The 26,963-nt window shown below is 51.1% G+C and overlaps 1 protein-coding gene across 1 annotated transcript in view; it reads left to right on the forward strand.

Annotated features, from left to right (window-relative positions):
- The first annotated feature begins 1,516 nt into the window (after positions 1 to 1,516).
- Positions 1,517 to 26,963, forward strand: part of NRN1L (neuritin 1 like) — a 34,047-nt gene continuing 8,600 nt past the window's right edge. Inside the window, exon 1 of the mRNA XM_084644708.1 lies at positions 1,517 to 1,672. Within this exon, the coding sequence (XP_084500834.1) occupies positions 1,612 to 1,672 (61 nt within the window). The 5' untranslated portion in view covers positions 1,517 to 1,611. The remainder of the gene's footprint in view (positions 1,673 to 26,963) is intronic.

Here is a 26,963-nt window from a genome sequence, read left to right on the forward strand (position 1 = left end):
GTGTATTCTCAATTGCTAATAAATACATGTTTAAGAAAATTTACTGTGTGATAAAGACTCCTTTATTGTGACAAGCTCCCGTTAATTTATAGAGAGCCATTGTACCCCGAAGGGGGAGGAAAGAGCCCTAAATTGTGTGGGTAACTGTGCCAGTAACCAGCTGGAGAAAGCTCACTACATTGTGTTCTTTACAAAAAAAAAATCAGCAGTGAAAAAGTTAATAATGTTGACATTTACACTGTCGTCCTTAAGTTTCAGAGTTAACGTTTAAGCGGAATAAGAACATTTCACACCTCCTTTTTTCAGGCGGTCAGCAAATGCTGCATTAATTTCCTTCCCAGCATGACTTCCAAACGCAGACACTTTGTATTTTGTTAATGAAAGCTTAGATTTGGGAGCACGGTTTGCAACAAATCGCACAGCCATGGAACTGGCTTGCCCAGCTCAGCCCATGCATGAATGCTGTAGTAGTTCCTGGAGGGAGAAGGTGCTGTGCTTCATTTCTCCATACATTGAAGTTAAAGCACCAGAGTAATCCACCACCACTTGCCACACTTCCCTTTGCTGCCAGGATCTGGCTCAAGCCCTTGCGAAGTGCAGTGAGACAGCATGCAAAATGCTAGAGAAATCCCGAATTCACTTCTCATCCGAGTCAAGGCTCCTAAAGTTTAACCAGCTTTCTTGAATGTCAAGTGTGAGAAGCAAAAGCCATATCCTCCCTGTGACAGATAGGGCAATTTGGTTTATGGATCATTGTGGGCCACGGATTGTATGTAATTCCAGGGGGTGGGGTTGACCACAGCCCTCTGGGGGCTAACAACAGGGGCAGGTAATTAGGTAAATTACCCTGGTTGATGGGGCCTATGTGTTAATGGTTCTAGAACAATTCTATAAACTCTGCCCCGACCCCTGTTTAATGGACAAAAATCCCAGAGCTGTAACGGTCTCTGGGAAATGAGCGGACCATGCCGTGGACAGTTGGCCTGGGCTTGATGGAAAACCGAATAGGATCAGAGGACAGGGATCAGGCTGAAGCCGAGACCCGCCCCAGGGAGCAGTGGGGGGTGAGTAGGTAAATTCACCCAGGTTGTATTGTAACCCCCCTCCCAGCCCCAGAATCTCCGGCGTGCCGGTTCAGACCGGGTTCTCCAGCCTCAGAGGCCAGCAGACAAGCGAAGGACTTTTGGACCCATAGCTAGGCTTAACCAGAGAGGACCTTCTGCCCAAGGGGGCCCCGGTCCTTGGGAGGAGCTGGAAGGACTGGCACCTGCCAGAGCCGCCGGCTGGGAGGACTAGCAGGGGGGCGGCGCAGGGGCTTTGATCGTTTGGAACCTGGCTCCCCGGTGCTGTCCCCTTCGCAGGAGACGCGCCTGCTTGGAAGGGGCCGGGTGGTATCGTGGGGCCGCCGGGGAGGCGCGGCTCCCCGGGGGGGCCAGAGCCCCGCGGCGGAGGGGCAGGGCCCGGGAGCCGCGCTGGAGACGTGGAGCCCCGTGGGCGCCATGGGGCGGGGCGATGGGCCGGCGGGGGGCGGGGACCCGCCCGGGGCGCTGAGAGGAGGCTGCCGGCTGCGCGGAGCCGGGCGCACGGGGCGGGCACCGGGCACCGGGCACCATGGGCAGCGGCCGCTGGAAGCTGCCCGCTTGGCTGGGGACGATGCTGCTGCTGCACGTGGGTGAGTCCCCGGCCGGGCGGCGGGCTGGGGCCAGCCACGTGGGGCCCCCGGGCGTTGGGGCTGGGCTGACCGCGGTGGGGTCCGCTCAAGCTGGGAGTCGGGGCGCAGCCGGGAGCCCCCGGGCCCGAGGGCAGCTGCAGCAGGGCTGGGCTGGGCTGGGCGGACCGGGGGGGACCCCTTGGGGGGAGCGGTGCCCGCTGCCGGGGGCACACGGCTGGCCTGCGGGGCAGCGCCCGCACAGGGTCTCCCCGCGGGGTCGCCGGGCCGGGCTGGGGGGCTGCGGGCGGGGGACTCTCCTGGCTTCCCCGCTGGAGCTGGCGGCTCTGAGCGCCGGAGAAACCAGGGGCCTCCCGGTCACTCTGCTCCCCTGGGGCCCCCGCCCCGGCACGGGGGGTGACCCTGGTCTGATGCTGCCTCCCAGCATGGTCCGCCCCCTCTGGGGTCCCAGCCCCCCAGGCTGCCCGGGGTCCCTGGGTGGGTTTTTCCCAGCTGGGGCAGTGGTGTGCGGCCCCGCGGTTGTCTGCCCGGATCTCATGCTCTAGCCCAGTGGCTCTCAACCTTTCCAGACGCCTGTCTCCCCCCCGACACCCCCCCCACTTTCGGGAGTTTGATTTGTCTTGCCTACCCCCAAGCTTCACCTCACTTAAAAACTACTTGTTTAGGCAATCAGACATCAGAGTACAGAAGTGTGGCAGCCCCCCTTACTGACCAGTGGCTGACTCTCTCCTTTGTACCATGTCCTTATTAAAATAAATCCCTGGGAACAGAACTATTGTACTTGCAGTTCAGCCTATCCTATTCAGAGCAGTATGAACGAGTCATTGCCTGCCTGAGATTTTCCATTGTGCTGACTTCGCTGGTGCTTTTTATGCAGCCGGTTGTAAAACCAGGCAAGTCTCTAGATGAGTTGATGCACCCCCTGGAAGGCCGCTGAGCGCCCCAGGGGTGTGTGTACCCCTGGATGAGAACCGCCGCTCTAGCCCAGCGCTGCAGTGTCCGGATTGAAACCTGCTTTGAAACAACACACTTTCCCCTTGGGCTTCGGAACAAAGGAGGGATTCTTGTAGCTTTACCCTTCTGAGGCCAGCAGAGCCCAGAGGCGCGACAGGTCAGCACCCCATTGCGCTAGGTGCTGCACCAAGGGTAGGAAAGGGACAATCATAGACTCTCAGGGTTGGAAGGGACCTCAGGAGGTCATCTAGTCCAACCCCCTGCTCAAAGCAGGACCAAGCCCCAATTTTTGGCCCAGATCCCTAAACAGCCCCCTCAAGGATTGAACTCACAACCCTGGGTTTAGCAGGCCAATGCTCAAACCACTGAGCTATCCCTCCCCCTGCCCTGCCCTGCCCCTCTAGGAGCTTCCAGGCTAGGCTGATGCGGCCCCTTTCCAAGGCACCCTGGACAGGGAAACCTAGCCTTGTCCCTTTCTGCTGCTTTCTGATGGAGAAATAAAGGCTGATATTTGATGGGTTATTTGTCCTGCCTTAGAGACAAGGTGGGCGAGGTACTGTCTTTTATTGGACCAATTTCAGTGGATGAGAGAGACAGACAAGCTTTGGAGCTACGCTAACAGAGGTTGGTCCAATAAGAGCGATTACCTCCCTCACCTTGTCTCTAATATCCTGGAACTGACATGGCTAAAATCACATTTAGAGGCAACCTGACTTGCCTTGGAGGGCTGGACAAGGAGCTTTCTTAGCCCTTCGCTGAAAGGGCAGCATGAGGTTGTGGCTTTAACCAAGGAGCTTTTCTCCTAAATGTTGGCTGGGGATTGGCATTAAATGAACTTTAACCAGAACAAGAAGCTCCAAACAGACTGAATGAAAAACCCCTTCCCCTCTCAATGAACCTGGTTTCCCTTCCTTGGTATTTCTGACTGCGCCTTCCACTTCTCCAGGGAAAACGGGGAGGGGGGGAAATGTAAAAAGACAGAACTATGTGCACCTGGCCTCTATCCGTTATTTCGTGTTTATTTCGGGGCCTTCTTTATCCAGAGAGGGAGGGAAAGGGCCCAAACCTCCTTCACAGGTCCCTTTAACCCCGATGGCCCATCTCCTATTCCCAGAGGAGGCTTGTAGGAAACGGCCCGCTAAAAGGCCAGAGTTTAGTTGCTGGAGGCTCTCTTTGTAAAGTTTGGCCCAGGAAGGAGACGGACTTTGTTGTTCCCACAGTGGGAATGTTGTCCGCTCCTGAGGGCATTCTCCCTGCTTTGAGAGGGACGTCGGGCTTGCTTTGCCCTACTGAAGGGGCTGCGTAATGCAGGAGGCCGGAGAGGCTGCAGGGCTGGTGTGTGGGAAGATTGCTTTGCGTGGCGATAAGTAGATCTTATTACGGGTGGATTATTTGTTGAACATTCAGGAGGTCTTATTCCTGGTAAGCATATTAAAAATACAAATAAAAATACCACGTTTGTCAGGCGGCCGTTCCTGGCCAGAGTTAGGGAGGAGGGCAGGATTAAGGGGCAGGGAGAGTCTTGGGCAGCTTCTCCTACTTTGGCACTCTGTTTGCCCACTCTGCTGGACAAGGTAACTTACCTGCGAGGTTCCTGACATGGGGAACATCTCAAAGATGCAGACTGTGGCAAATGGCATGTCATAATTCGTTCAGCAATGGTCATGTGAGTTGGAACATAACTTGTGTGTGTGCGAGGGGGTCTCCTGGCCTCCCAGCTCATGAACACGCACAAATCCCTGACGTTACCATTGCCTGCTTCTGCCTCCTACTGGAATGGTTGTATTCAGGTTTCTTTGTGTGTTGTTTTTCTCCCTTTCCGCCGATGCTGGGAGCCAGGATGACAGACGAGGAATTGGAATCTTACTAGCATAACTGTGATCTAGTTGGTACCACTAAAATCTCGGGGGATGAGTCCCATGTTGGGAATATTCAAATCAGTGGAAGAATCAAGTGCGCAAAGGGGAAGGGGAGTGGCACTCTGTCTCCAAAATGGCATTACCTGTTTCAGAGTCACTGATAACTCAGAAGAAAATGATCTTGAATGCTTACAGATCAATGTCCGAACAGATAAAGCACAAGATGGGGTATTTGGCGTCTGCTGCAGATGCCCAGTATCACGCTAGGGAACAGGATGACCGGCTCCTTACGCACCTATTTACAACATTAGGAAAAGACGCTGCATGATCATGGACCACTTCAATCTGAGTGATGCACGCTGGAGGTCTCATGCTGCTAGTAGTAAAATATCCTTGGAATTTCTAAATATTCTAGATGACAATTTCCTAACTCTCCAAGTGTTGCATCCAACATGGGGGAATTCTGTAGTAGACTACTTCTTGACAGATAAAGAGAAACTGATCACAGAACTAAAAACGAATGGGAGCTTAGGTACATGTGACCATGATTTGATCACATTTATAATGCACAAATAGAATAAAGTCCAGATGAGTGATATATACTTGGTGCTTTTAAAAAGCTCAAATTACAGGACCGAAAACAATTTGTGAGCCCAATCAGCTGAGAGGAAGAATTTAATCAGAAAAAAATGTCCATGATCGTTGGGAGTGGTTTAAGAATGCTTTGCTAGATGCCCCCAAAGCCCCAATCGAGGAATAAGACCATATTCTTTAAACTGACCTGGTTCAGAGGGGAAGTGAAGACCGCTATGAAGAAAAGAAAAAGAAATCGTATATAACAAATGCAAGAAAAGGGAAGCTGATAATGAGTATAAGTCAGAAGCTTGGAATTATAGAAAATTGATAAGGGAAACAAAGGGATTTTAGATTAAAAAACTAGAGCAACATAAAATTAACATGGCCCACATTAAATGTATTAAAAGATGGCTGACTGAAAGGTCTCAAAATGTAATTGTAAATGGGGAATCATCATCAAGTGGTGTGTTTCTAGGAGGGTCCTTAAGAGACCAGTTCTTAGCCCTATGCTATTTAAAATGTTTATTAATGAACTGGAAGAGAACATAAAATCAGCACTGATAAAATTTGCAGATGATCCAAAAATTGGGGATGTGGTAAATAATGAAGAGGACAGGTCGCTGATACAGAGAGATGTGGATTGCTTGATAAGCTGGATGCAAGCAAACAACGTGTGTTTTTAATATGGCTAAATGTAAATGTATACATTTAGGAACAAAGAATGTAGCTATACTTACAGAATGGGGAAGTCTATCCTGAGAAGCAGTGACTTTGAAAAACATTTGGGGGTCGTGGTGGATAATCAGCTGAACGTGAGCTCCCAGTGTGACCCTGTGGCCGAAAGGACTAATGCGACCCTGGGATGGATAAATGGGATGGCTGAGTGGGAACAGGGAGGTTATTTTACCTCTGTGTTTGGCACTGGTGCAACCACTGCTAGAATTCTGTGTCCCGTTCTGGTGCCAAACCACTGAAGAAGGATGTTGATAAATTGGAGGGGGGTCAGAGAAGAGCCACGAGATTGATTAAAGGATCAGAAACCTGCCTTGTTGTGGTAGTCAAGGAGCTCAATCTATCTAGCTTAACAAAGAAAAGTGGAGGGCTGACTTGATCCCAGTTTGTAAGTAACTACACGGGGAACCAATAGTTAATAATGGGTCTTCTGTCCAGCAGAGAGTCTAACACGAGCCAATGGCTGGAAGTTGAAACTAGACAAATTCAGACTGGAAAGAACATGTAAATTTTTAACGGTGAGAATAATTCACCATTGGAACAACTTAGCAAGGGTTGTGGTGGATTCTCTATCAGTGCCAATTTTTCAATCAAGATGGGCTGTTCTAGGGATGATTTTTGGGCAGGTCTCTGGCCTGTGCTATACATGACGACAGACTAGATGATCACAATGGTCTCTTCTGCCCTTGGAATCATCTCCCTGAACCACCCTCCCACCGTCTGCTAACCTCATGCTCCCGTTGCTGTGTTGTCCGGGCACAGTGCTGTAGCCTGGCCCAAATGAGAGTTCTGAAGACCAGTCATCTCCTGGTTGCTTTCCCTAGGGCATGTGGCCACTCTCCACCCCAGTGCCTTCTGCTTCATGCCCTTCCCATGCAAGTCTGAGACTCCTTTAAATGCAAGGTGGGTGCAAACTCCTGAGCTTTTCCCAAGAGGCTTGGGGCCAGCTGGCTGAATTGGGTGAGAGAATTCACCTTTCCAAGTGTCGAGGGAAGTTGGCTGCTTGGCCACCAGTGTTATCTGGAAGTGTGAAAGGTCTGAGTTGTTTTGCTCTATGGAGTCGTCTTTGTGGGCCAGGGTGGCGTTGGATTGAGTTACCCCAGGACAGGGGCAGGGGGAGAGTCTAGCGTGCAGTCTGGTTTGTTTTGCATGTCCAGGAGAGAGCGCCCCTGGACAGCCCAACGGCTTGTGAGGAGGAGCTTTTATGCCCTCAGCAGGGACGTTGCTATGGGGCAGCCCCGGTGCTGACTGGGTTTGGGATCAGTTTGCAGGCAGAGGAGAGAGGCAGGAGCAGAGGATGTGCTGACATCTGGTCATGGGGCCAGGACAAGATGGCTGCCTTGGCTTGAGGGTTAACCAGTGTGAGCCCCTCACCTAGGGCATGGCAGTGGCTTGGGACTTCCGACAAATATGCTGCTTCTCCTGAGGTGTGTCCCAGCCTGTGCCTCACTCGGGCCCTACCTGCCCTGAGGCAGCTCCCCAGGCAGCCAGGTCCTGAGCCCTCTTCCCTACTCAGCCGCTGTGTGCCCCCCCCCCCCCCGGGCTCTGGATCTCGCACGCCTGGCTTCCTTTGTCCCCTTCCTGGCCCGAGAGCTGCCTTGCACCCCAGCACCCTTTCTGGGGCCAAGGGCTGAGCTGTTCTGCCCATCCATGGGGAAACAAGGGCTGGTTAGGACAACGTCACACCCCCTGTGGAAAGATCTCAGCATGCTCCTGATCTTTTCCTTTGTGGGTGGTGGTGGTTTAGATGAAAACAACAACGCTTGCTTGGAGCTTGTCATAGATATAAAGGGAAGGGTAACCACCTTTCTGTATACAGTGCTATAAAATCCCTCCTGGCCAGAGGCAAAACCCTTTCACCTGTAAAGGGTTAAGAAGCTAAGGTAACCTCACTGGCACCTGACCCAAAATGGACAATGAGGGGACAAGATTCTTTCAAATGGCTGGTAAAATAAGCTGTGCTGGAGGGAATGTATATTCCTGTTTTTGTGTCTTTTTGTAACTTAAGGTTTTGCCTAGAGGGATTCTCTATGTTTTGAATCTGATTACCCTGTAAGGAATATGAACATCAAAATATATTCTAGCCTATACTCTACAGTCTAGGCAATAGGGCCTCGAGGCTTACAGAGGTGATTCTTTTACTTTTACTTCTATTAAAATTCCTCTTTTAAGAACCTGATTGCTTTTTCATTGTTCTTAAGATCCAAGGGTTTGGGTCTGTGTTCACCTATACAAATTGGTGAGGATTCTTATCAAGCCCTCCCCAGGAAAGGGGGTGTAGGGCTTGGGGGGATATTTTGGGGGAAGACATCTCCAAGTGGGCTCCTTCCCTGTTCTTTGTTTAAGCACTTGGTGGTGGCACCATAGGGGTCAAGGACAAGGCAAAGTTTGTACCTTGGGGAAGTTTTTAACCTAAGCTGGTAAGAATAAGCTTAGGGGGTCTTTCGTGCAGGTCCCCACATCTGTACCCTAGAGTTCAGAGTGGGGAAGGAACCTTGACATGGTGGCAGAGCGGTGGGATCATTTTGAGATCGTTTTGAACCAGAAGCACAGCAGGATTTTAAAGGGTTTTGTAAAAGGTGATTGCAGCTGTAGATTCTATGTCTCTGCCTGGGGGACAGAGCAGCAGGCATAACAAAAAGATTTTTCTGTAGGCTGAGAACAGCCATCAGAGGAAATAGGTATCAGGTTACAGCACAGCAAAATTTTACAAGCCAGGTTTTTTTTTTCTTCCTAACTCTCAGGTATAGCTAGCTTAAAAACAGAGAGGTTAGAATGACAGAAAGCAATAATCAACAGAAGCTGGAATTAGCCAGATTTGGGGCTGAGGAAAAACAAAAGGAACATGAAAGATGGGTAGAACTCAGACAGATGGAGATGGCTGTACAAGCAGCCAAAGAAAAAGAAAGGGAGGCTGCCCACCGGAGAGAAATGGAGGCAAAGGAAAAAGAACTGGAGGAGAAGGAAAAAGAGGAAGCATGCACTGGAGATGGAGAAGGCAAAGGCTCAGCAGAATATATTGAATAACCCTAACAATCCTTACCCAACAATCCACAAATGGGAGCGACTATGTCCACAGTATGATGAATCCAGTGATATTGCTGAACATTTTCTCACCTTTGAGAGACTGTGCACACTCCATAAAATTCCTGAAGCTCACAAGGTGACCAAATTGGTCGCAAAATTGACTGGAAGAGCTCTGAACATATTCAATAAGATGCCTAGTGATGAGGCTTCTGACTATAATAAATTCAAGGATTTGGTTTTAAAGCAATTTCAAGTTACACCTGAAACTTACCGAGTAAAATTTAGAGCCCTTAAGAGAGGACCTGAACTAAATAATGTGGCGCTTATAAACCAGATGAACAATATGTTAGATAAATGGGTCAAAGGAAGCGGAGTAACTAGCTTTGAAGGAATGTGTGATTTAATGATTCAAGAGCAATTCCTGAATATGTCCAAGGAGAATATAAAACAGTGTTCATGGGATAAGAAAACGGACTCGGCAGAAAGTCTTGCTGCTTATGCTGATCGATATGAGCAGTCCCAGACCACCAGAGAGGCGGGACAAACCAGAACAAAACGGGAGGAGAGAGAAACAACCCTGGTCACAGTTGGAGCAGATACCAGAAGGGACACCCTCAGACCACACCCTATACCGGGGGCAGCCCAAGGCCCCAACTACACCCCAAGGAAAGCTCCAGACACCTTATCCCGCCACACCGTTCTCCAGCAACCCACCTCGCCCCAGTGACCCGTCAGCTGGACGATGTTTTAAATGTAACGTGCCAGGGCATGTAAAGGCCAACTGCCCCAAGAACCCCAACAGATGACAATTCATTGCACCAGAATCACACCAGAGGTCCTCAGGCCCAGATGCCTCCTAGATACCCTCAGAGTGGAGGGAAACTGTGAGTGTGGGCGGGAAGAAGGTCACTGCGTGGAGGGACACCGGAGCCCAAGTGCTGGCTATCCATGCTTCCTTTGTATGGAGGACCCCAATTTAATCTACCCAGTGGTCCAGGTGACGATTCAACCCTTCACGTCAAACTCTTTCGACTTGCCTACAGCCAAGTTGCCTGTCCAGTACAAGGGCTGGTCAGGAACATGGACTTTTGCGGTCTATGATGATTATCCCATCCCCATGCTGTTGGGGGAAGACTTGGCCAATCATGTAAAGCTAGCCAAGAAGGTGGGAATGGTCACCCGCAGCCAGGCTAAGCAATTTGTCACGCCTAGCTCTGTTCTGGAGACTTCTACTAGGACTCGGTCGGGGTGATGGACTCGGACCCCATGCCAACGTCTGCAACAGCAATAGTGGATCCAGTCCCAGAGACCCGGACAGAGCCAGTCCCAGAACCAGAACCGGCAGGACAACCAGCACCAGACCCATTGCCAGCACTGAATCCAGTACTTGCAACCCCAACACCAGAGGGCCCCACCGAACCTGCACCGGCAGCAGCTGATAACCCTACACCAGAGGCTCAGCCGGAGCCTGAACCCCAACATAGTGCACCAGCGGAGAGCGGTTCACAGTCCACGGAAACAGCCCCATCACCTGCGTCGCTTCCCAAGGGACCAAGCCCAGGTCCACAATCTAATGAGGAACTGATGTCTCCAGCATCAAGGGAGCAGTTCCAGACCGAACAGGAAGCAGATGAAAGCCTCCAGAGAGCTTGGACGGCGGCACGGAGCAACCCACTGCCTCTCAGCTCTTCTAATCGCTCCAGGTTTGTTGTAGAAAGAGGACTTTTATACAAGGAAACTTTCTGGTGTCCACCAGGAAGACTGGCATCCTCGGAGACAGTTGGTAGTTCCAACTAAGTACCAGGTAAAGCTCTTAAGCTTAGCCTACAATTATCCTAGTGGCCATGCTGGAGTGAACAGGACCAAAGACCATTTGGGAAAGTCATTCCACTGGGAGGGAATGGGCAAGGATGTTTCTACCCATGTCCGGTCTTGTGAGGTGTGCCAAAGAGTGGGAAAACCCCAAGACCAGGTCAAAGCCCCTCTCCAGCCACTCCCCATCATTGAAGTTCCATTTCAGCGAGTTGCTGTGGATATTCTGGATCCTTTTGTGAAAAAGACATCCAGAGGAAAGCAGTACATACTGATTTTTCATGGATTTTGTCACCCGATGGCCGGAAGCAGTAGATCTAAGCAACTCTAGCACTAAAAGTGTATGCCAGGCACTAGCAGACATTTTTGCCAGGGTAGGTTGGCCCTCCGACATCCTTACAGATGCAGGAACTAATTTCCAGGCAGGAACCATGGAAAGCCTTTGGGAAGCTCATGGGGTGAATCACTTGGTTGCCACTCCTTACCATCATCAAACAAATGGACTGTCTGAGAAGTTTAATGGAACTTTGGGGGCCATGATATGTACGTTTGTAAATGAGCACCCCAATGATTGGGGCCTAGTGTTGCAGCAGTTGCTCTTTGCGTACAGAGCTGTACCACATCCCAGTTTAGGGTTTTCACCATTTTAACTTGTGTATGGCCTCAAGGTTAAGGGGCCATTACAGTTGGTGAAGCAGCAATGGGAGGGATTTACACCTTCTCCAGGAACTAACATTCTGGACTTTGTAACCAACCTACAAAATACCCTCTGAACCTCTCTAGCCCTTGCTAAAGAAAACCTACAGGATGCTCAAAAAGAGCAAAAAGCCTGGTATGATAAACATGCCGGAGAGCGTTCCTTCAAAGTAGGGGACCGGGTCATGGTCTTAAAGGCACTCCAGGCCCGTAAAATGGAAGCATCGTGGGAAGGGCCATTCACAGGCCAGGAGCGCCTGGGAGCTGTTAATTATCTCCTAGCATTCCCCATCTCCAACCGAAAGCCTAAGGTGTACCATATTAATTCTCTAAAGCCCTTTTATTCCAGAGAATTAAAGGTTTGTCAGTTTACAGCCCAGGGAGGAGACGACGCTGAGTGGCCCAAAGATGTCTACTACGCAGGGAAAAGTGCTGGTGGCGTGGAAAAGGTGAACCTCTCCATGACCCTTGGGCGTACGCAGCAACAGCAGATCAAGGAGCTGTGCACTAGCTACGCGCCGACGTTCTCAGCCACCCCAGGACTGACTGAACGGGCATACCAGTCCCTTGACATAGGTAATGCTCACCCAATTAGAGCCCCACCTTACCAGGTGTCTCCTCAAGCTAAAACTGCTATAGAACGGGAGATCCAGAAAAGGCTACAAATGGGTGTAATCCACCCCTCTGGCAGTGCGTGGGCATCTCCAGTGGTTCTAGTTCCCAAACCAGATGGGGAGTTTTTGCATGGACTACCGTAAGCTAAATGCTGTAACACACCCACACAACTATCCAATGCCACGCACAGATGAACTATTAGAGAAACTGGGATGGGCCCAGTTCATCTCGACCTTGAACTTAACCAAGGGGTACTGGCAGGTACCGCTAGATGAATCCGCCAAGGAAAGGTCGGCCTTCATCACACATGTTGGGCTGTATGAATTTAATGTGCTCCCTTTCAGACTGGGGAATGCACCCGCCACCTTCCAAAAACTTGTAGATGGTCATCCTAGCAGATGATAGAACGAGGACTAATGGTCTCAAATTACAGTGGGGGAGGTTTAGGTTGGATATTAGGAGGGTGGTGAAACACTGGAATGCGTTAGCTAGGGAGGTGGTGGAATCTCCTTCCTTAGAAGTTTTTAAGGTCAGGCTTGAGAAAGCCCTGGCTGGGATGATTTAGTTGGGGATTGGTCCTGCTTTGAGCAGGGGGTTGGACTAGATGACCTCCTGAGGTCCCTTCCAACCCTGATATTCTATTATTCTATGATTGGGAGAATATGCAGTCACCTACCTTGACGATATGGCCATATTTTCGGATTCCTGGGCAGAACACCTGGAATTTCTACGAAAAGTCTTCGAGCACATAAGGGAGGCTGGACTAACTGCTAAGGCTAAGAAGTGTCTAATAGGCCTAAACAGAGTGACTTACTTTGGACAGCAGGTGGGTCAAAGAACTATCAACCCCCTACAGGCCAAAGTGGATGCTATCCAAAAGTGGCCTGGCCCAAAGTCAAAGAAACAGGTCCAATCCTTCTTAGGCTTGGCCGGATATTACAGGTGATTTGTACCACAATACAGCCAAATTGTCACCCCACTGACAGACCTAACCAAAAAGAAACAGCCAAATGCCGTTCAGTGGACCGAAGAGTGTCAGAAGGCCTTTAACCAGCTTAAAGCGACACTCATGTCTGACCCTGTGCTAAGGGCCCCAGACTTTGACAAACCGTTCCTAGTAACCACAGATGCATCTGAGCGTGGTATGGGAGCAGTCTTAATGCAGGCAGGACCGGATCAATAATTCTACCCTGTCTGAGAGGGAAAGCCACTGGTCAGTCAGTGAAAAGGAATGTTATGCCATTGTCTACGCTCTGGAAAAGCTACACCCATACGTTTGGGGACGGTGTTTCCACCTGCAAACCGACCATGCTGCACTTAAGTGGCTTCATGTTGCCAAGGGAAATAATAAACTTATTCGATGGAGTTTAGCTCTCCAGGATTTTGATTTCGACATACAATACGTCTCAGGAGCTTCTAACAAAGTGGCTGATGCACTCTCCCATGAAAGTTTCCCAGAATCAACTGGTCCAAATCGTCCTTGAGATGTGGGAAATATTGTTAGTCTTTATACAGTGAGAAGTATATTTAGAGATGCATGTGTCTTATTAACTCTGTTTTCTCCTAGAGCTCCAGGAAGAAATCACAGCCAGTGTTTCACCCTATCTGCAATTTGTGGGGCGTGTCATAAATATAAAGAGAAGGGTAACCACCTTTCTGTATACAGTGCTATAAAATCCCTCCTGGCCAGAGGCAAAACCCTTTCACCCGTAAAGGGTTAAGAAGCTAAGGTAACCCTGCTGGCACCTGACCCAAAATGGCCAATGAGGGGACAAGATTGTTTGTTTCAAATCTGGAGTGGGGGGAACAAAGGGTTTGGTCTGTCTGTGTGATGCTTTTGCCGGGAACGGATCTGGAATGCAGCCTCAGAACTCCTGTTAAGTTAGTAAGTAATCTAGCTAGAAATGTGTTAAATTTCCTTTTCTTTAATGGCTGGTAAAATAACCTGTGCTGAATGGAATGTAGATTCCTGTTTTTGTCTTTTTGTAACTTAAGGTTTTGCCTAGAGGGATTCTCTAAGTTTTGAATCTCATTACCCTATAAGGTATTTTCCATCCTGATTTTACAGAGGTGGTTCTTTTACCTTTTTTTTAATTAAAATTCTTCTTTTAAAAACCTGATTGATTTTTCATTGTTTTTAAGATCCAAGGGTTTGGGTCTGTGTTCACCTGTACAAATTGATGAGGATTCTTATCAAGCCCTCCCCAGGAAAGGGGGTGTAGGGCTTGCGGGGGATATTTTGGGGGAAGAAGTCTCCATGTGGTCTCTTTCCCTGTCCTTTGTTTTAAACATTTGGTGGTGGCAGCATAGGGTTCAAGGACAAAGCAAAATTTGTACCTTTGGGGAAGTTTTAACCTAAGCTGGTAAGAATAAGCTTAGGGGGCCTTTCGTGCAGGTCCCCACATCCGTACCCTAGAGTTCAGAGTGGGGAAGGAACCTTGACAGAGCCAATGTGTGATCCTCACCCCACCCCACACACAGCATCGATGGGGCCTTTCTCAGGCACAGCCCTTTGCAGGACCCATGTGGGTGGGACGGGGGGGAGGTTTGTGCCCCTGGGTTGCTGACTCTGTGCTGAATGAAGCAGGACTTTGCTGGAGCTTTCCTTCCTCTGGGAATCATCCAGTGCTTGGCTTTGCTTGGAGGAAGAGAAACATGGCAGCATTAAGGGCTCCTAGTGAATGGGGCAAGGGTAGGGCAGTTGGGGTTAGGGGCTGGCTGGTCCCCAGGAGAGCAGGGGCTAGGAGAAGCAGCTGGTGAGGTTTGCAGGGGGACTCTGTTTTTGTGGCTTAAGTGTTTTGCTCACAGAGCGCCAAGATCTCAATAGCCCAGCCTGTGCCTTGCTGCAGGGCAGTGAGCTGTGGTGCTTGCAGGGACCCAGCTTAGGTTTGGTAGCTTTTTCTGAATCCAGCTCCCTGGGGCGCTGTCAAAACCTGGCTTTGGTCACCTGAACTCTGAGCAGATTTTCCATTGCAATTTTATTGTAGGGGGGGAAATCAGCACCTCTCCTTCTCCCTTTCCCCTCCTGATTGCCCCATCCTGGTGCACAGCTCTATCCTCCCCCCCACCCCCGCACCTTTCCCCTCCCAATCTCCCCCGCCCCCTCAATCTCCCATCGGGGAACGTCACAGCAAACCTAACCTGAGAGAACGGTGCTGTTTTAGTGGGGCGAGGGAGAACCCAGAATCGTCCCGGCAGAAGTGTCTCGGGGCTGAAACCCGGCACGCAGGCTGTGAGCCACGTTCCACGCAGGCTTATTCCTCAGAGACTGAAAGGCACGTGTTGTCCACCTTGGAAAGGTGAAGACCTGCAAGTCCCAAGCTGCTACCTGGTTAGTCCTCCTCCCATTCTACTGTACCTGCCCTAAGGTGCTGACAGTTTTCCCACCTTAGTGCCTTTGCCAACTTCCCACTGGTTAGGAAGTTGAGACTGAGCCGGGTCTGGATGTTTAAAAGCTGCTCCGTTGACTCTAATCTGGCTGGAGAGGAAGGGTCAGGGCTAAAACCTTAAACAATTCTGGATTGACTCTCGGTGCTGCTTCCTGGGACTCTACTTCCATGCTTTGCTGCCGTTCTGACGCAGTGGGCTGGGAGGGGATGTGATCTCCTGCATGGACGGGTGTGGGTGCAAACCTGGATCTTCCACTGTAAATGTTGGGGACAGAAAAAGAACTGAACTGAGTTTCAGCCTCTTTTTCCTGTTCCGGGTTCCCTTGGTGCTTTGTGTTTGGGCTCAGTCATGTGGGTTAAGCAAGGGAAAGATTGCACAGCTTTTTTCAGTCACTTCTCGGTTTCTCCCCTTGTGTGGCTCCAGGTCTTTACTGGTAGTTAGATGGAGTCAGTTTTCCATGGTGGCTGTAGCAGCTGCATCAGCAGCTCGTGATCTGCCCTGTCCCTCTGAACCTCCCTCAGTTCCTTTTGTGACTCGTGTCTCTCGGTCCTTGGTTTTTGTCGAGTCAGCAATTCCCAGGCCAGAAAAGACCCTCATGACCATCTAGTCTGACCTCCTGTATAGCACAGGCCAGAGACCTGCTCCACAATCATTCCTAGAGCAGATCTTTGAGAAAAACAGCCAAGCTTGAAAATTGTCAGTGATGGAGAATCCACCACAACCCCTGGTAAATTGTTCTAGTGGTTAATTACTCTCACCTTTAAAAATTGACACTTTTTATTTCCAGTCTGAATTTGTCTAGCTTCAACTTCCAGCCATCGACTCATGTTAGACCTTTCTCTGCCAGACTGAAGAGCCCATTATTAAATTTTTATTCCCCAAGTAGGTACATAAAACTGTGATCAAGTCACCCCATGTCTTTGTTAAGCTAAATAGATGGAGCTCCTTGAGTGCATCACTCTAGGGTGGGTTTTCCAATCCTTTAATTATTTGCATGGCTCTTCTCTGAACCCTCTTCAGTTTATCAAGATCCTTCTTCAGTTGTTCAGCACCAGAGCTGGACACAGTGTTCCAGCAGCGGTCACACCAATGCTAGATCAGAGGTCAAATAACAGCTCTACCGCTGTACCTGGCTGATACATCCCAGGGTGGCATGAGCTTTGTTGGCCAGAGCCTCACACTGGAGCTCACATTCAGCTGATCATCCACTCCCATCCCCAAATCTTTCAGATATGGCTGACGTTCTTTGTTTGTAAATGTGTACATTTACACTTAGCCATATTAAAATGCATATTGTTTGTGCGCAGTTTACCAAGTGATCCAGATCGCTCTGTCCGTGACCTGCCCTGTTCATTATTGTCCACTCCCCCAATTTGTGTGTCAGCTGCAAACTTTATCAGTGATGATTTTATGTTTTTCTTTCCGGTCATTAATAAAACTGTTAAATAGCGTAGGGGCAAGAACTGATCTCTGCACAACCCCACTACAAACACACCCGCTCGATGATGATTCCCATTTACAATTACATTTTGAGACCTTCAGTCAGCCAGATTTTTATCCATTTAATGTGGGCCATGTTAATTTTATATCGGTCTAGTTTTTTAATCAGAATGTCATACGGTATCAAATCAAACACCTTCTCTAAATATATTATACCAACACTGTTGCCTTTATCAACCGAACTTGTAATGCCATAAGAAAAATGTCAAGTTAATCTGGCAGGATTTATTTTCCATAAACCCATGTTGATTGGCACTAATTATATTACCTTCCTTTAATTCTTTATTAATTGAGTCCCATATTAGCTGCTCCATTATCTTGACCAGGATCGATGTCAGACCTGATACTGGCACAGCATTAGCTTTCTTTCAGCTGTCTGGATCAGCATCACCCTCATGCTCAGTGTGACCTGCTGATGGAGAAGCCTGGACGCAGGTGGAGAGAGTCTTCCTGAGAGGTCCAGCAAGCATCTTTGGGAAGCTGGGGCATCCATTGCCCGCCACCTTTTCAGTCAACCACCCAACCACAAGGCTGATGGTGATTTCAGACACCTCTTGACCTCTCACAATGCGCTTTAGGACTGCTGGTAGTTGCTGCTTTCTTAGTGAGGTTTAAGCAGAGTGCTGAGCCCCCGGATGTCTGAGCAAATGGCAAAGGCTTCACGGCCAGACTGTTCTCTGCATTCCTGACTGGTATCGTCAGCGTGTTTTCAGTTGCGGAATCAACAGCGTTAAGTAGGAATGTCTCTTTCTCTGCATGGGATGCTGGTAGTCGTCACTTCCCAGCTTCAGCCAGTCCTTGTGCATTAATAGCAATGTTAATTATTTTTTAGTTTGCTTTTAATCTTTCCTCCAGTTTCTCACAGCATTGAGGAGTGAGTTGAGAGCTGTCTGGAGGAAGATATCCAGGACAGAGTGCTTGAGGTGTTTCTCTGTCTTGCTCTTTGAGCTGTTTTGAAGGTTGCCTTTAGAATAAAAGGCCCCAATTGTGTCATGAAGTTCAAATCTTTGTTTTCGCTTTTGACCCCACAGCCGCCAATTGATCTCTGCCATTTTGGGGGTGAAAAGCATACAGAACTCCTGAAACACACTGGTGCTGGAGAGCTACTTGAAGGCCTGGAGCAAAGGCCAGAGTCTCAGGGACATGTTTTGATGACTGCCTTGAAAATCTCACTTGCAGGGTCACCAAACTCATCCATATTCTGCTTTAGCTTCAGTAGCAAAGATTCAGTCCAAGGCACATTTGATCTTGGAGGAGCCAAAAAGCCTAATTTTAACAGATTGGAGTGAGTGTGGATCCTTTTGCTCCTGCTCCATGGTGGTTCCTGGAGGTGACTACATTTTGCCTTCAAGGAATGAGCTACTGTCACTGGCTCGGTTTGTCCTCTGTTTCCTACCACTCCCTTCGACTTCAGCCAGGCTGAGGCTGGTGAATTCATTGGTAATCACTAGATGCTGATTGGCTGTTTGATCACAGCATTCACACGGACTGTTGTTAGGATGAAATAGGCCAACGAGTGACTGTCCAGCCAGGTTTGTGTAGAACTGCACTATCCAATTCCTGGCCCCATTCCAGATCCTAACAAACCAAGCCCCTCTTGCGGTTCACAACTTTACCCTCTGCCCCCCACTTTTCAACAGCCAGGTGATTCCCTGCACTTGCCCCTCTCTCCAGTGGCTCCACCCATCCCCTTCCCCTCTGGGCTTTGTAATCCCCTTTTTACCAGGAGGGGCCTTGAGCCCCTTGCTTTTCTCATCACTTCCCGCTGAACTCTTCCGATCAGTTAACTTCCATTCACAAAATGAAGTACGCCCCTGTTCCTAGTGTTCAGCCCTTTCAGATGCTCGGTCTAGTCGTGGCAATGCTCTGGGGGGCTGCTCCCACCGTGAGAACCTGGGAAAAGTCTCCAAGAATCCATGGCAGCTTTTTTCATTCTGGGCCCCTCTAGTGTCATATGAGGACAGGGGTAAGGCGGTCCGTGTGTCTGCCTGGGCATCTCCAGCCCTTAGCCTCGTCAGCTGCTTTGAAGGTAAGAATTCACTCGGCATGGCAGGTTTGCGAGGGCCTGGGTGAGGATCAGTGGGGTTTTGCCAGGCGTCACTGATGAGGACTCTCCGTCCTGCCACTATCTGTGTGGGGATTTCATGTGGACCAGTGACCCTCTGGTCTCCCCTGCCAGCCCTGAGAGAGAGGAGTGTTGCACCCCATTCGGCTGGAGCATAGCTGTGCCAAGAGCGCCCCTGGGAGATGAACCTCTCCGAGCCACATCTGAGCATGGTCTAGGCCTGGGGTTCATCAGCTGCTAGCTCCCCCTTCTCCCCACACAGCAGGTTCCTCCCCCTTGTCCACGGGCAGCAGTCCCATTTGGAACTGGGTGGGTACGTCTGGGGTCCTGGCTGGGGGCTCTCTGTGCAGGGCTGAGACAGCTGGGCAGGCTCCGCCCAGCTCTGCCCAAGGGTTATTCTTGGATCCTTTATCCCGGCTGTTTGAGTGGCGAGTCCTTGGAGTGATATTTGGCTCCTGTTTGACTGATTAACGCCAAGGCCAGCAGAGGGCTTCACTCCGGCTTTGCAGGGCCCTAACTCCTCTGGCTTAGGCTGGCAGCTGGCAGGGCTGGACCTGCTCAGCAGTCAGTGCTCCAGGACCTGCTGCAGGGAATGTTCCTGCTGCGTGCTCAGGATGGCCCCAGGGCTGTGAGGGTGCTGCACCTCTTGGCTGGCCCAGACAGGATGGGGGAAGCAGAGGAGGGTCGTGGTGATCAAGGATCCAGTTCTCTAGGGCTTCCCATCTCAAACCTGCCCTGTAGGTTACAGACGCTCCCCTACTTTCCCAGCTCCTTTAACAGCCCCTCCCTGCGCTTTGAGTCTCTGCGGCTGGTACCCGAGGCCAGCCGTTCATTCAGCACAGCCGCAGGGCAGACCCTAGGCGAGCTGTAGCCTAAGTACCAGGTGCTTCTCCAGGCTCTCTTCCGGCAGGCCGGAGGAGCTACCTTCAACTACTCTCCTTCCCCTGTGAATGTGCAGAGGGCTCGCTCTGTCTGGCAGAGAAATCCCAGTGTGGATTTCAGTGCCACCTGTCCTCCGCTTGCAGGTGACCTGGGACCCTGTTCCTGCATGAGTGACCTTTTGGCTGGGTGTCTGTTCGCTCTCCCCAGGAGGATCGCAATGGAAGTGACAGCATCGTCCGCAGCTCTCAGCCTTCCCGGGGCAGTGCCGCACTGGGACAGGGCAGGCCCCTGCTGTCATCTCGTTAGTTACCATCATTGTACTTCATGGCAGCTTTTCCCCTCTTCTCTAACCAGATCCCCATCCCTTTCCTGGCCGCTGACGAAGGGGGAAGCTCCAGCATCCCACGGGCACTCAGCCAGGTCTGGGCGCCTCCATATGCGCTGCGGGTAATGGCAGGCCAAGAACGTGACCCAGGTCTTCTGTTTCTCCGACACCTGACGCAGCAGGTGTGAGCTACCGGTGGCTGCTCAATGTTCGTGTCGGCCTCTGGGAACTCTGTGTCCTGACCCGGGACAGTGCCACACTGGAGAAGACGTACCACGTCTCTCTGTAGGCACCCGCAAGGCCCTTTGGGTTCTCTGTTCACCCCATTTTGTCTTTGCATTGCTCAGAGGTCAGTCCTCGGCTTGGAGAGCGAAGGACCGTGGCAGGCACTGGTGTAGCTGATTCGGTGGTGCCCCAGTGCAGCTCTAGGAGGCGCTGTTCTGCTGTGGGAGGGGGTCTTGGAGGAGCTGTGAGATTGTGATAAATCCGCAGGCACTTAAGAGTCCGGGTGTTAATCCAGTATCCTGGCCATGGGCCAGCTGGATTGATGCCATTTTTCTGGCCTACAGTGTCCCCCTCCTCTCCTGCCTGAAACTGCTGGGCCGGTGCCCCAAGGTGGCCGGCCGTGGTGGGCGATTCCTGCCCTGCCATGTGCTTTGTGGAGGAAGGCCCCGAGACTTTGCCTTCCGTTCCAGCAGTGACGGGAGGAAGCCCTGCAGAGGGAGACCCTGAGTCCTTTCCTCTCGGGAGGACAAATCAGGAGCTGTCTCGCTGACTCTGCTTGTTGCTAAACCTGCAGGGGCCTGTCTGCGCTGTTTGCAAAAGTCACTTTAAGTTTTAAAAAACAAATAAAACTGCAGCCCCTCCCTGCCACTTTCGGGTTAACGTACTTCCCAGGTGGGTTCACAGCTGGGGTGGCGACTGGTTTGTGGTGTGTTGAATGCTGTTGGCTGGCAAGGGATGGGCACCTGCCTGTCCCCCCTCTTGGTGGTCCCCAGGGCCCCGCAGAGCAGGGAATTGGGGGATGGTGGGGGTGAGGACAGCAGAGCACAGCTTTGTGGGCCTCTGATCTGCCCCCGGTGCAGGTTTTCCACGTGGGGCGCAGAGGGGACCCAGGGCGCCCAGAACCTGAGGCCTGAAAACGCAACCACACGAGTGTGTCCTGGCTAGGTGTAGAGCCGCCGTGGAGCGCGGCTGCCGCTGGTGCCCCAGAGACGGTCCAAGCTCTTCTGAGCCAAGGGGCCTTGGAAATATTCTGGTTAATTGACCTGCCGCCAAGCCACGCACGTGTGACATTTACAAACGAGCACTCCATTGCTGCCGGGGGCGGCCTGCGAGTGGGGGGCGTGTGCCGCCCTCTGGGCGGGACGCAGGACCATGACTCTCAGCACACTCTCGTCTAGTGGATGCCCCCCCTCCCCCCAGCCACACTCCCGGGGTGGGTGCGCCTGGGAGGGGGGCTCTGCATTGACCCTGCCGTGCAAGATGCTAGCTGCAGCTCACCTGCCCTTGCACAGGTCCTGTGGGCCAGGCAGGCTCCAGCCCTGGGCACGTCAGCCTCTTGGTTCCCTGAAGGACGTGCCCCTGCTGGCTGGGCTGGTGGGTGAATCATTTGCCCGGCTGACACTGTTTCTGCCAGGAACCCCTGGGTGGCTTTTGCCTGCTGGGGGTGGATGTCAGCACAGCTGCCCCCGCCCCTACTCCAAGCGCTGCTGGGATCCACTGGTCCGCCAGGGCGGGCAGTGTGAGCCGAGTCCAAGGGCAGGGATATCCAAGCGTGCTAGACAGAGGGCAGCTCCCGTCGTGCCCCCCGGAAACCTCCCCAGAGCCAAGCCTGGGCTGCTGGCTGCATCTCCCTTGTGTGGTTACCCCAGCCCTTAGCCTGCATTCCTGCCCTCCAGAGCTCCTAGCCCCGTGGAGCGGGCACCTCCTGGGCTGATGCCCAGGCCAAGTGAGAACTTGGAGTGGAAGGGCCTGTTGGGTCCCGTCAGGCCCTTCCCAGGGGCTAGTGCAGGATTGTTCCTCTTCTGCAGTGTGGCGAGGCTCCTACCCCTCCCGGGAGGTAGTGCCGAGCCTGGTGTTTCTCTCTCCAAGCTGGGAAATAGCTGCTGCTATTGGCTCTGGACCTTCCCGAGCCTGCCCTGGCTCCTGGCCCTGTGCCCTGGCACCAAGACTGTCCCTCCATGGTGCTAGCACCTTTCTGCTGTTTGGCCGAGCTGCTCAAGGGTCTCGGCCTTGCTTCCTGTAATGCAGGCTCCCCAGTCCCTGCTGCTGTATGGTGAGGGTGAACATAAGAATGGCCAGAGCAGTGGTCCATCTAGCCCAGCATCCTGTCTTCCAACAGTGGCCAATGCCAGGTGCTTCAGAGGGAATGAACAGAACAGGGAATCATCCAGCAATCCACCCCCTGTCACTCCTTCCCAGCTTCTGGCAAACAGAGGCTGGGGACCCCATCCCGGCTAATAGCCATTGATGGACCTATCCTCCATGAACTTATCTAGTTCCTTTTTGAACCCTATTATAGTCTTGGCCTTCACAACATCCCCTGGGAACGAGTTCCACAGGTTGACCGTGTTGTGTGAAGAAATACTTCCTTTTGTTTCTTTTAAGCCTGCTGGCTATTAATTTAATTTGCGAAAAGAAAAGGAGGACTTATGGCACCTTAGAGACTAACCAATTTATTTGAGCATAAGCTTTCGTGAGCTACGTAGCTCACGAAAGCTTATGCTCAAATTATGTTCAAATAAATTGGTTAGTCTCTAGGGTGCCACAAGTACTCCTTTTCTTTTTGTGAATACAGACTAACACGGCTGTTACTCTGAAACCTAATTTAATTTGGTGACCCCTAGTTCTTTTGTTATGGTAAGGAGTAAATAACACTTCTTTAGTTACTTTCTCCACAGCAGTCATGATTTTATAGACCTCTATCATATCCCCCCCCTTAGTCATCTCTTTTCCAAGCTTAAAAGTCCCAGTCTTATTAATCTCTCCTCCTATGGAAGCTGTTCCATACCCTGTTCCATTTTTGTTGCCTTTTTCTGTACCTTTTCCAGTTCCAGTGTATCTTTTTTGAGATGGGTAGACCACATCTGCACGCAGTATTCAAGATGTGGGCATACCATGGATTTATACAATGTCATTATGATATTTTCTGTCTTATTATCTATCCGTTTCCTAATGGTTCCTAACATTCTGGTCATTTTTTTGACTGCCACTGCACATTGACTGCAGTTTTCAGATAACTATTCACAATGATTCCAAGATCTCTTTCTTGAGTGGGAACAGCTAATTCAGACCCCATCATTTTATATGTATAGTTGGGATTATGTTTTCCAATGTGCATTACTTTGCATTTATCAACACTGAAATTCAGCTGCCATTTTGTTGCCCAGTCAGCTAGTCTTCAGAGATTTCTTTGTAACTCTTCGCAGTCAGCTTTTGACTTATGTTTCTTGAATAGTTTTTTGTATCATCTGCAAACTTTGCCTCACTGTTTACCCCTTTTTCCAGATCATTTATGAATATGTTGAACCGCACTGGTCCCGGAACAGACCCCTGGGGGACACCACTATTTACCTCTCTCCATTCTGAAAACTGACTATTTATTCCTACCCTTTGTTTCCTATCTTTTAACCAGTTAATGATCTATGAGAGGATCTTCCCTCTTATCTCATGACTGCTTACTTTGTTTAAGAGGGTGAGGGACCTTATCAAAGGCTTTTTGAAATTCTGTGTACATGATGTATCTATTGGATCCCCCTTGTCCACATGTTTGTTTATCCCCTCAAAGAATTCTATTAGATTGGTGAGGCATGATTTCTCTTTACAAAAACCATGTTGATTCTTCCCCAGCAAATCATGTTCATCTGTGTGTCTGAGAATTCTTTTTTTACTATAGTTTCAACCAATTTCCCTGGTACTGAAATTGGGCTTACCAGCCTGTAATTGCTGGGATCATCTCTGGAGCCTTCTGTGTAATTGGTGTCACATTAGCTATTCTCCAGTCATCTGGTACAGAAATGATTTAAGTGACAGGTTACAGACTACAGTTATCGGAGTAGCAGCCGTGTTAGTCTGTATTCACAAAAAGAAAAGGAGGACTTGTGGCACCTTAGAGACGAACCAATTTATTTGAGCATGAGCTTTCGTGAGCTACAGCTCACTTCATCGGATGCTGTAGCTCACGAAAGCTTATGCACAAATAAATTGGTTCGTCTCTAAGGTGCCACAAGTCCTCCTGTTCTTTTTGAGTCTACAGTTACTAGTTCTGCAACTTCACATTTGAGTTCCTCAGAACTCTTGGGTGATACCGTCTGGTCCTGGTATCGCTGTTTAGTAAGTTCATCAATTTGTTCCGAAGCCGCTTCTACCGACGCTTCAAGCTGGGACGGTTCCAGAAAGAAGGGCTCAGATTTGGGAATCTCCCTCACCTCCTCAGCTGTGAAGACCGATGCAAAGAATGGCAGAGGGGAGCATGGCCCTAGGTGCCCATGCAGAGTACATGCTGTGTCATTGCCAGCCCCCCCAGAGGCCGCTGATGCAAGGCCCTGTTTACATGCTGCCCTGAGCCCCCGGAGGCTTGATGCCAGGCGCCAGCTTGGCTGAGGAGCTGAGGCAGTGCATCTGTGAGAGCTGCCAGCCCAGCCGCTTCCTGGAAGGGGCCAGGGCCATGTGCCCTCTTGGGGGGCACCTGCAGGGGAGCTGGGAACTGAGCTCAGTGTGGGGAGTGGACCAGGATGTAACACAGAGCAATGGCTGTAAGGTGAAACGAGGCAAATTCCCACTGGAAATCGGGCCAACTTTGAGCAGTGGTGCGTTGGCACCAGGGGCCGTGGTGGGTCAGGGCTGGGTCTCTTTTGGAAAGCTCTGCTCTAGCTCAGCAGGCCTTATTCAGGGGGCTGGGCTGGATGGTCCCAGTGGTCCTGCCTGGCACAGACATACTGGGCACACAAGCTGCAGGCAACCAGGCTGGAAAGGGAGCATGGGCAAGTGGTTACAGCACAGGAGTGGGACTCGGGAGACCTGGAGTCTGTGACCTGTGTCCGATGAGTTCATGGGGAGACTTGGGGTGCATGCTGGGTGGCCAGCAGGGCGGCCCCTGGTGTTTTGCTGGAAAATGTTTGGAAAGTGGTTGAGTGCAAAAGAGCCCAACCCAAGCTGGCAGCCAGGGTGACCACCCTGATCGCCAGTCCCTAAGGCTGGCCCAGTGCCCAGCCCCAAAAGAGCTCATTGGTGACCCCGGGCTGCCAGGCAAGCTGCCGTGCAGCCCTGTGGGGAGGGACACGTGGATCCTGGCCTCCCTGCGTCTGCTCTGGCTTAGTCACAGGTGCATGGGCAGAGTCGAATGACTGACACCAGCTCCCCTGCGCTGAGCTGCCCCCTCGAGCCCCGGCTGCCAGCTGGCTAGTGCCTTCAGAGGAGCCTAAGCAAATATTAAGGTTGCGGGGACGTGGATCTGATTTTAAATGGGTGGTCTGCTGGCAAGCTGCCAGCCTGACCCCTAGTGCCTCCCTGGCAGGCTGCACCAGAGGAACACACAGCCTGTTCCCAAAGCAGCTGCTGGTGCATCTTGATGGAAAGCAGGGGGCTGGCCACATTCCCCAGCTAATGATCTGCTTTCTGCCCTCTTCTCTGGCCAGTTCCTCTGTGCTCGCTTCCCAGTGGGCTCGGGGGGCCTCCAGCCCGGTGGCTCTGTGCAGCCCTGCCCACGTGGAGGAACTGGGTGGCAGGGGTGGCTATTGATGTGTTGAATCAGGCCAGCATCCTTAAAATATTAATCAGCTTCCTCCTCGCCAGCGCAGAGCTCTGCAGAGTTCCAAAGCAAGGGCAGGGCCGGTGAGCCTTACCCCAGGGCTGTCTGCTCTTTCTCCTGCCTTGCTTGCTGCCTGGGGGATGTGCAGAGAGCGACTTCCCGCTGAGCGCCTCCTGCCGCCTTAGCCATGGGGAGGCTGCCTGCCAACCACCACATCCCACACTGATTCTCCAGCGCTGCATCTGGCTCTGTCTGCTGTTAAAGGGACACTGCTGGGATTACTGCAGCAGAGAGCCAGTGTGGGAGAGGCTAGACATCAGGCTCTGAGAATCCCTGTCCCCCTCTCCACGCTGCTACCTGCAAGTGGGCATGGCCTAGGTGCCACTGTGAGAGCCCCACCCCCTGACTGACATCACCACAAATCAGGAAAACAGCTCCCCGCTCCCCCACCAGTGGTTAACCTCCTTGTGTCTAGGACGTTTAATACAACTTCCTTGTAATCTGGACTGTTTGCTCCCTCTCCATTGCTCTGCAGTTGGGGCTTGGGCCCTGCAGGTATCTGGCAGCAGCTGGCTCGGAAGCTGTTGTTGAATTCAGGGCTCTTGCTGGCCCTGGAGGGTTTGCATGGGAATGGGGCAGTGATGATCTGTCCTATGGAGGTGAAGCCAGGCCATAGGGTGAAGCGCATCTCCCCCAGGGACCACAAGCAGAGAGCAGTCTGTCCCCTGTCCTAGAATAGAGCCCTGCAGCAGGACTGTGGTCCCGCAGGATCCACTGCTATAATAGCAGGAACGGGTGAAATGTACTTTGTTGTGGGCAGGACTGAGTGGACAGAAAAACCCACAGACTGATATTTTGTGGGAAAACAAAATGCAAGTGCAGGTACACCTGCTGTTTTAAGTTGACCTTATCGATCACTTAGTTTGAGCCTCTTTTTAAAATTTATTTCTGTGAAAAACCTAGTGTAGTGAGCAGTTTTCCTGTTAAATGTTCGTCAAAAAGCAATAATCATTCTGACACACAAATGACTTGAATGGTATATTTCAAAGTTCCAGAAACAGTGCTTAAGTGGTTGTGACAGTCTGTATCCCTACGCTTACCCCTTTTTA

The sequence above is a fragment of the Lepidochelys olivacea genome, assembly GCF_965140295.1.
Source record: "Lepidochelys olivacea isolate rLepOli2 genome assembly, chromosome: 12".
NCBI classification, from domain to species: domain Eukaryota; kingdom Metazoa; phylum Chordata; order Testudines; family Cheloniidae; genus Lepidochelys; species Lepidochelys olivacea.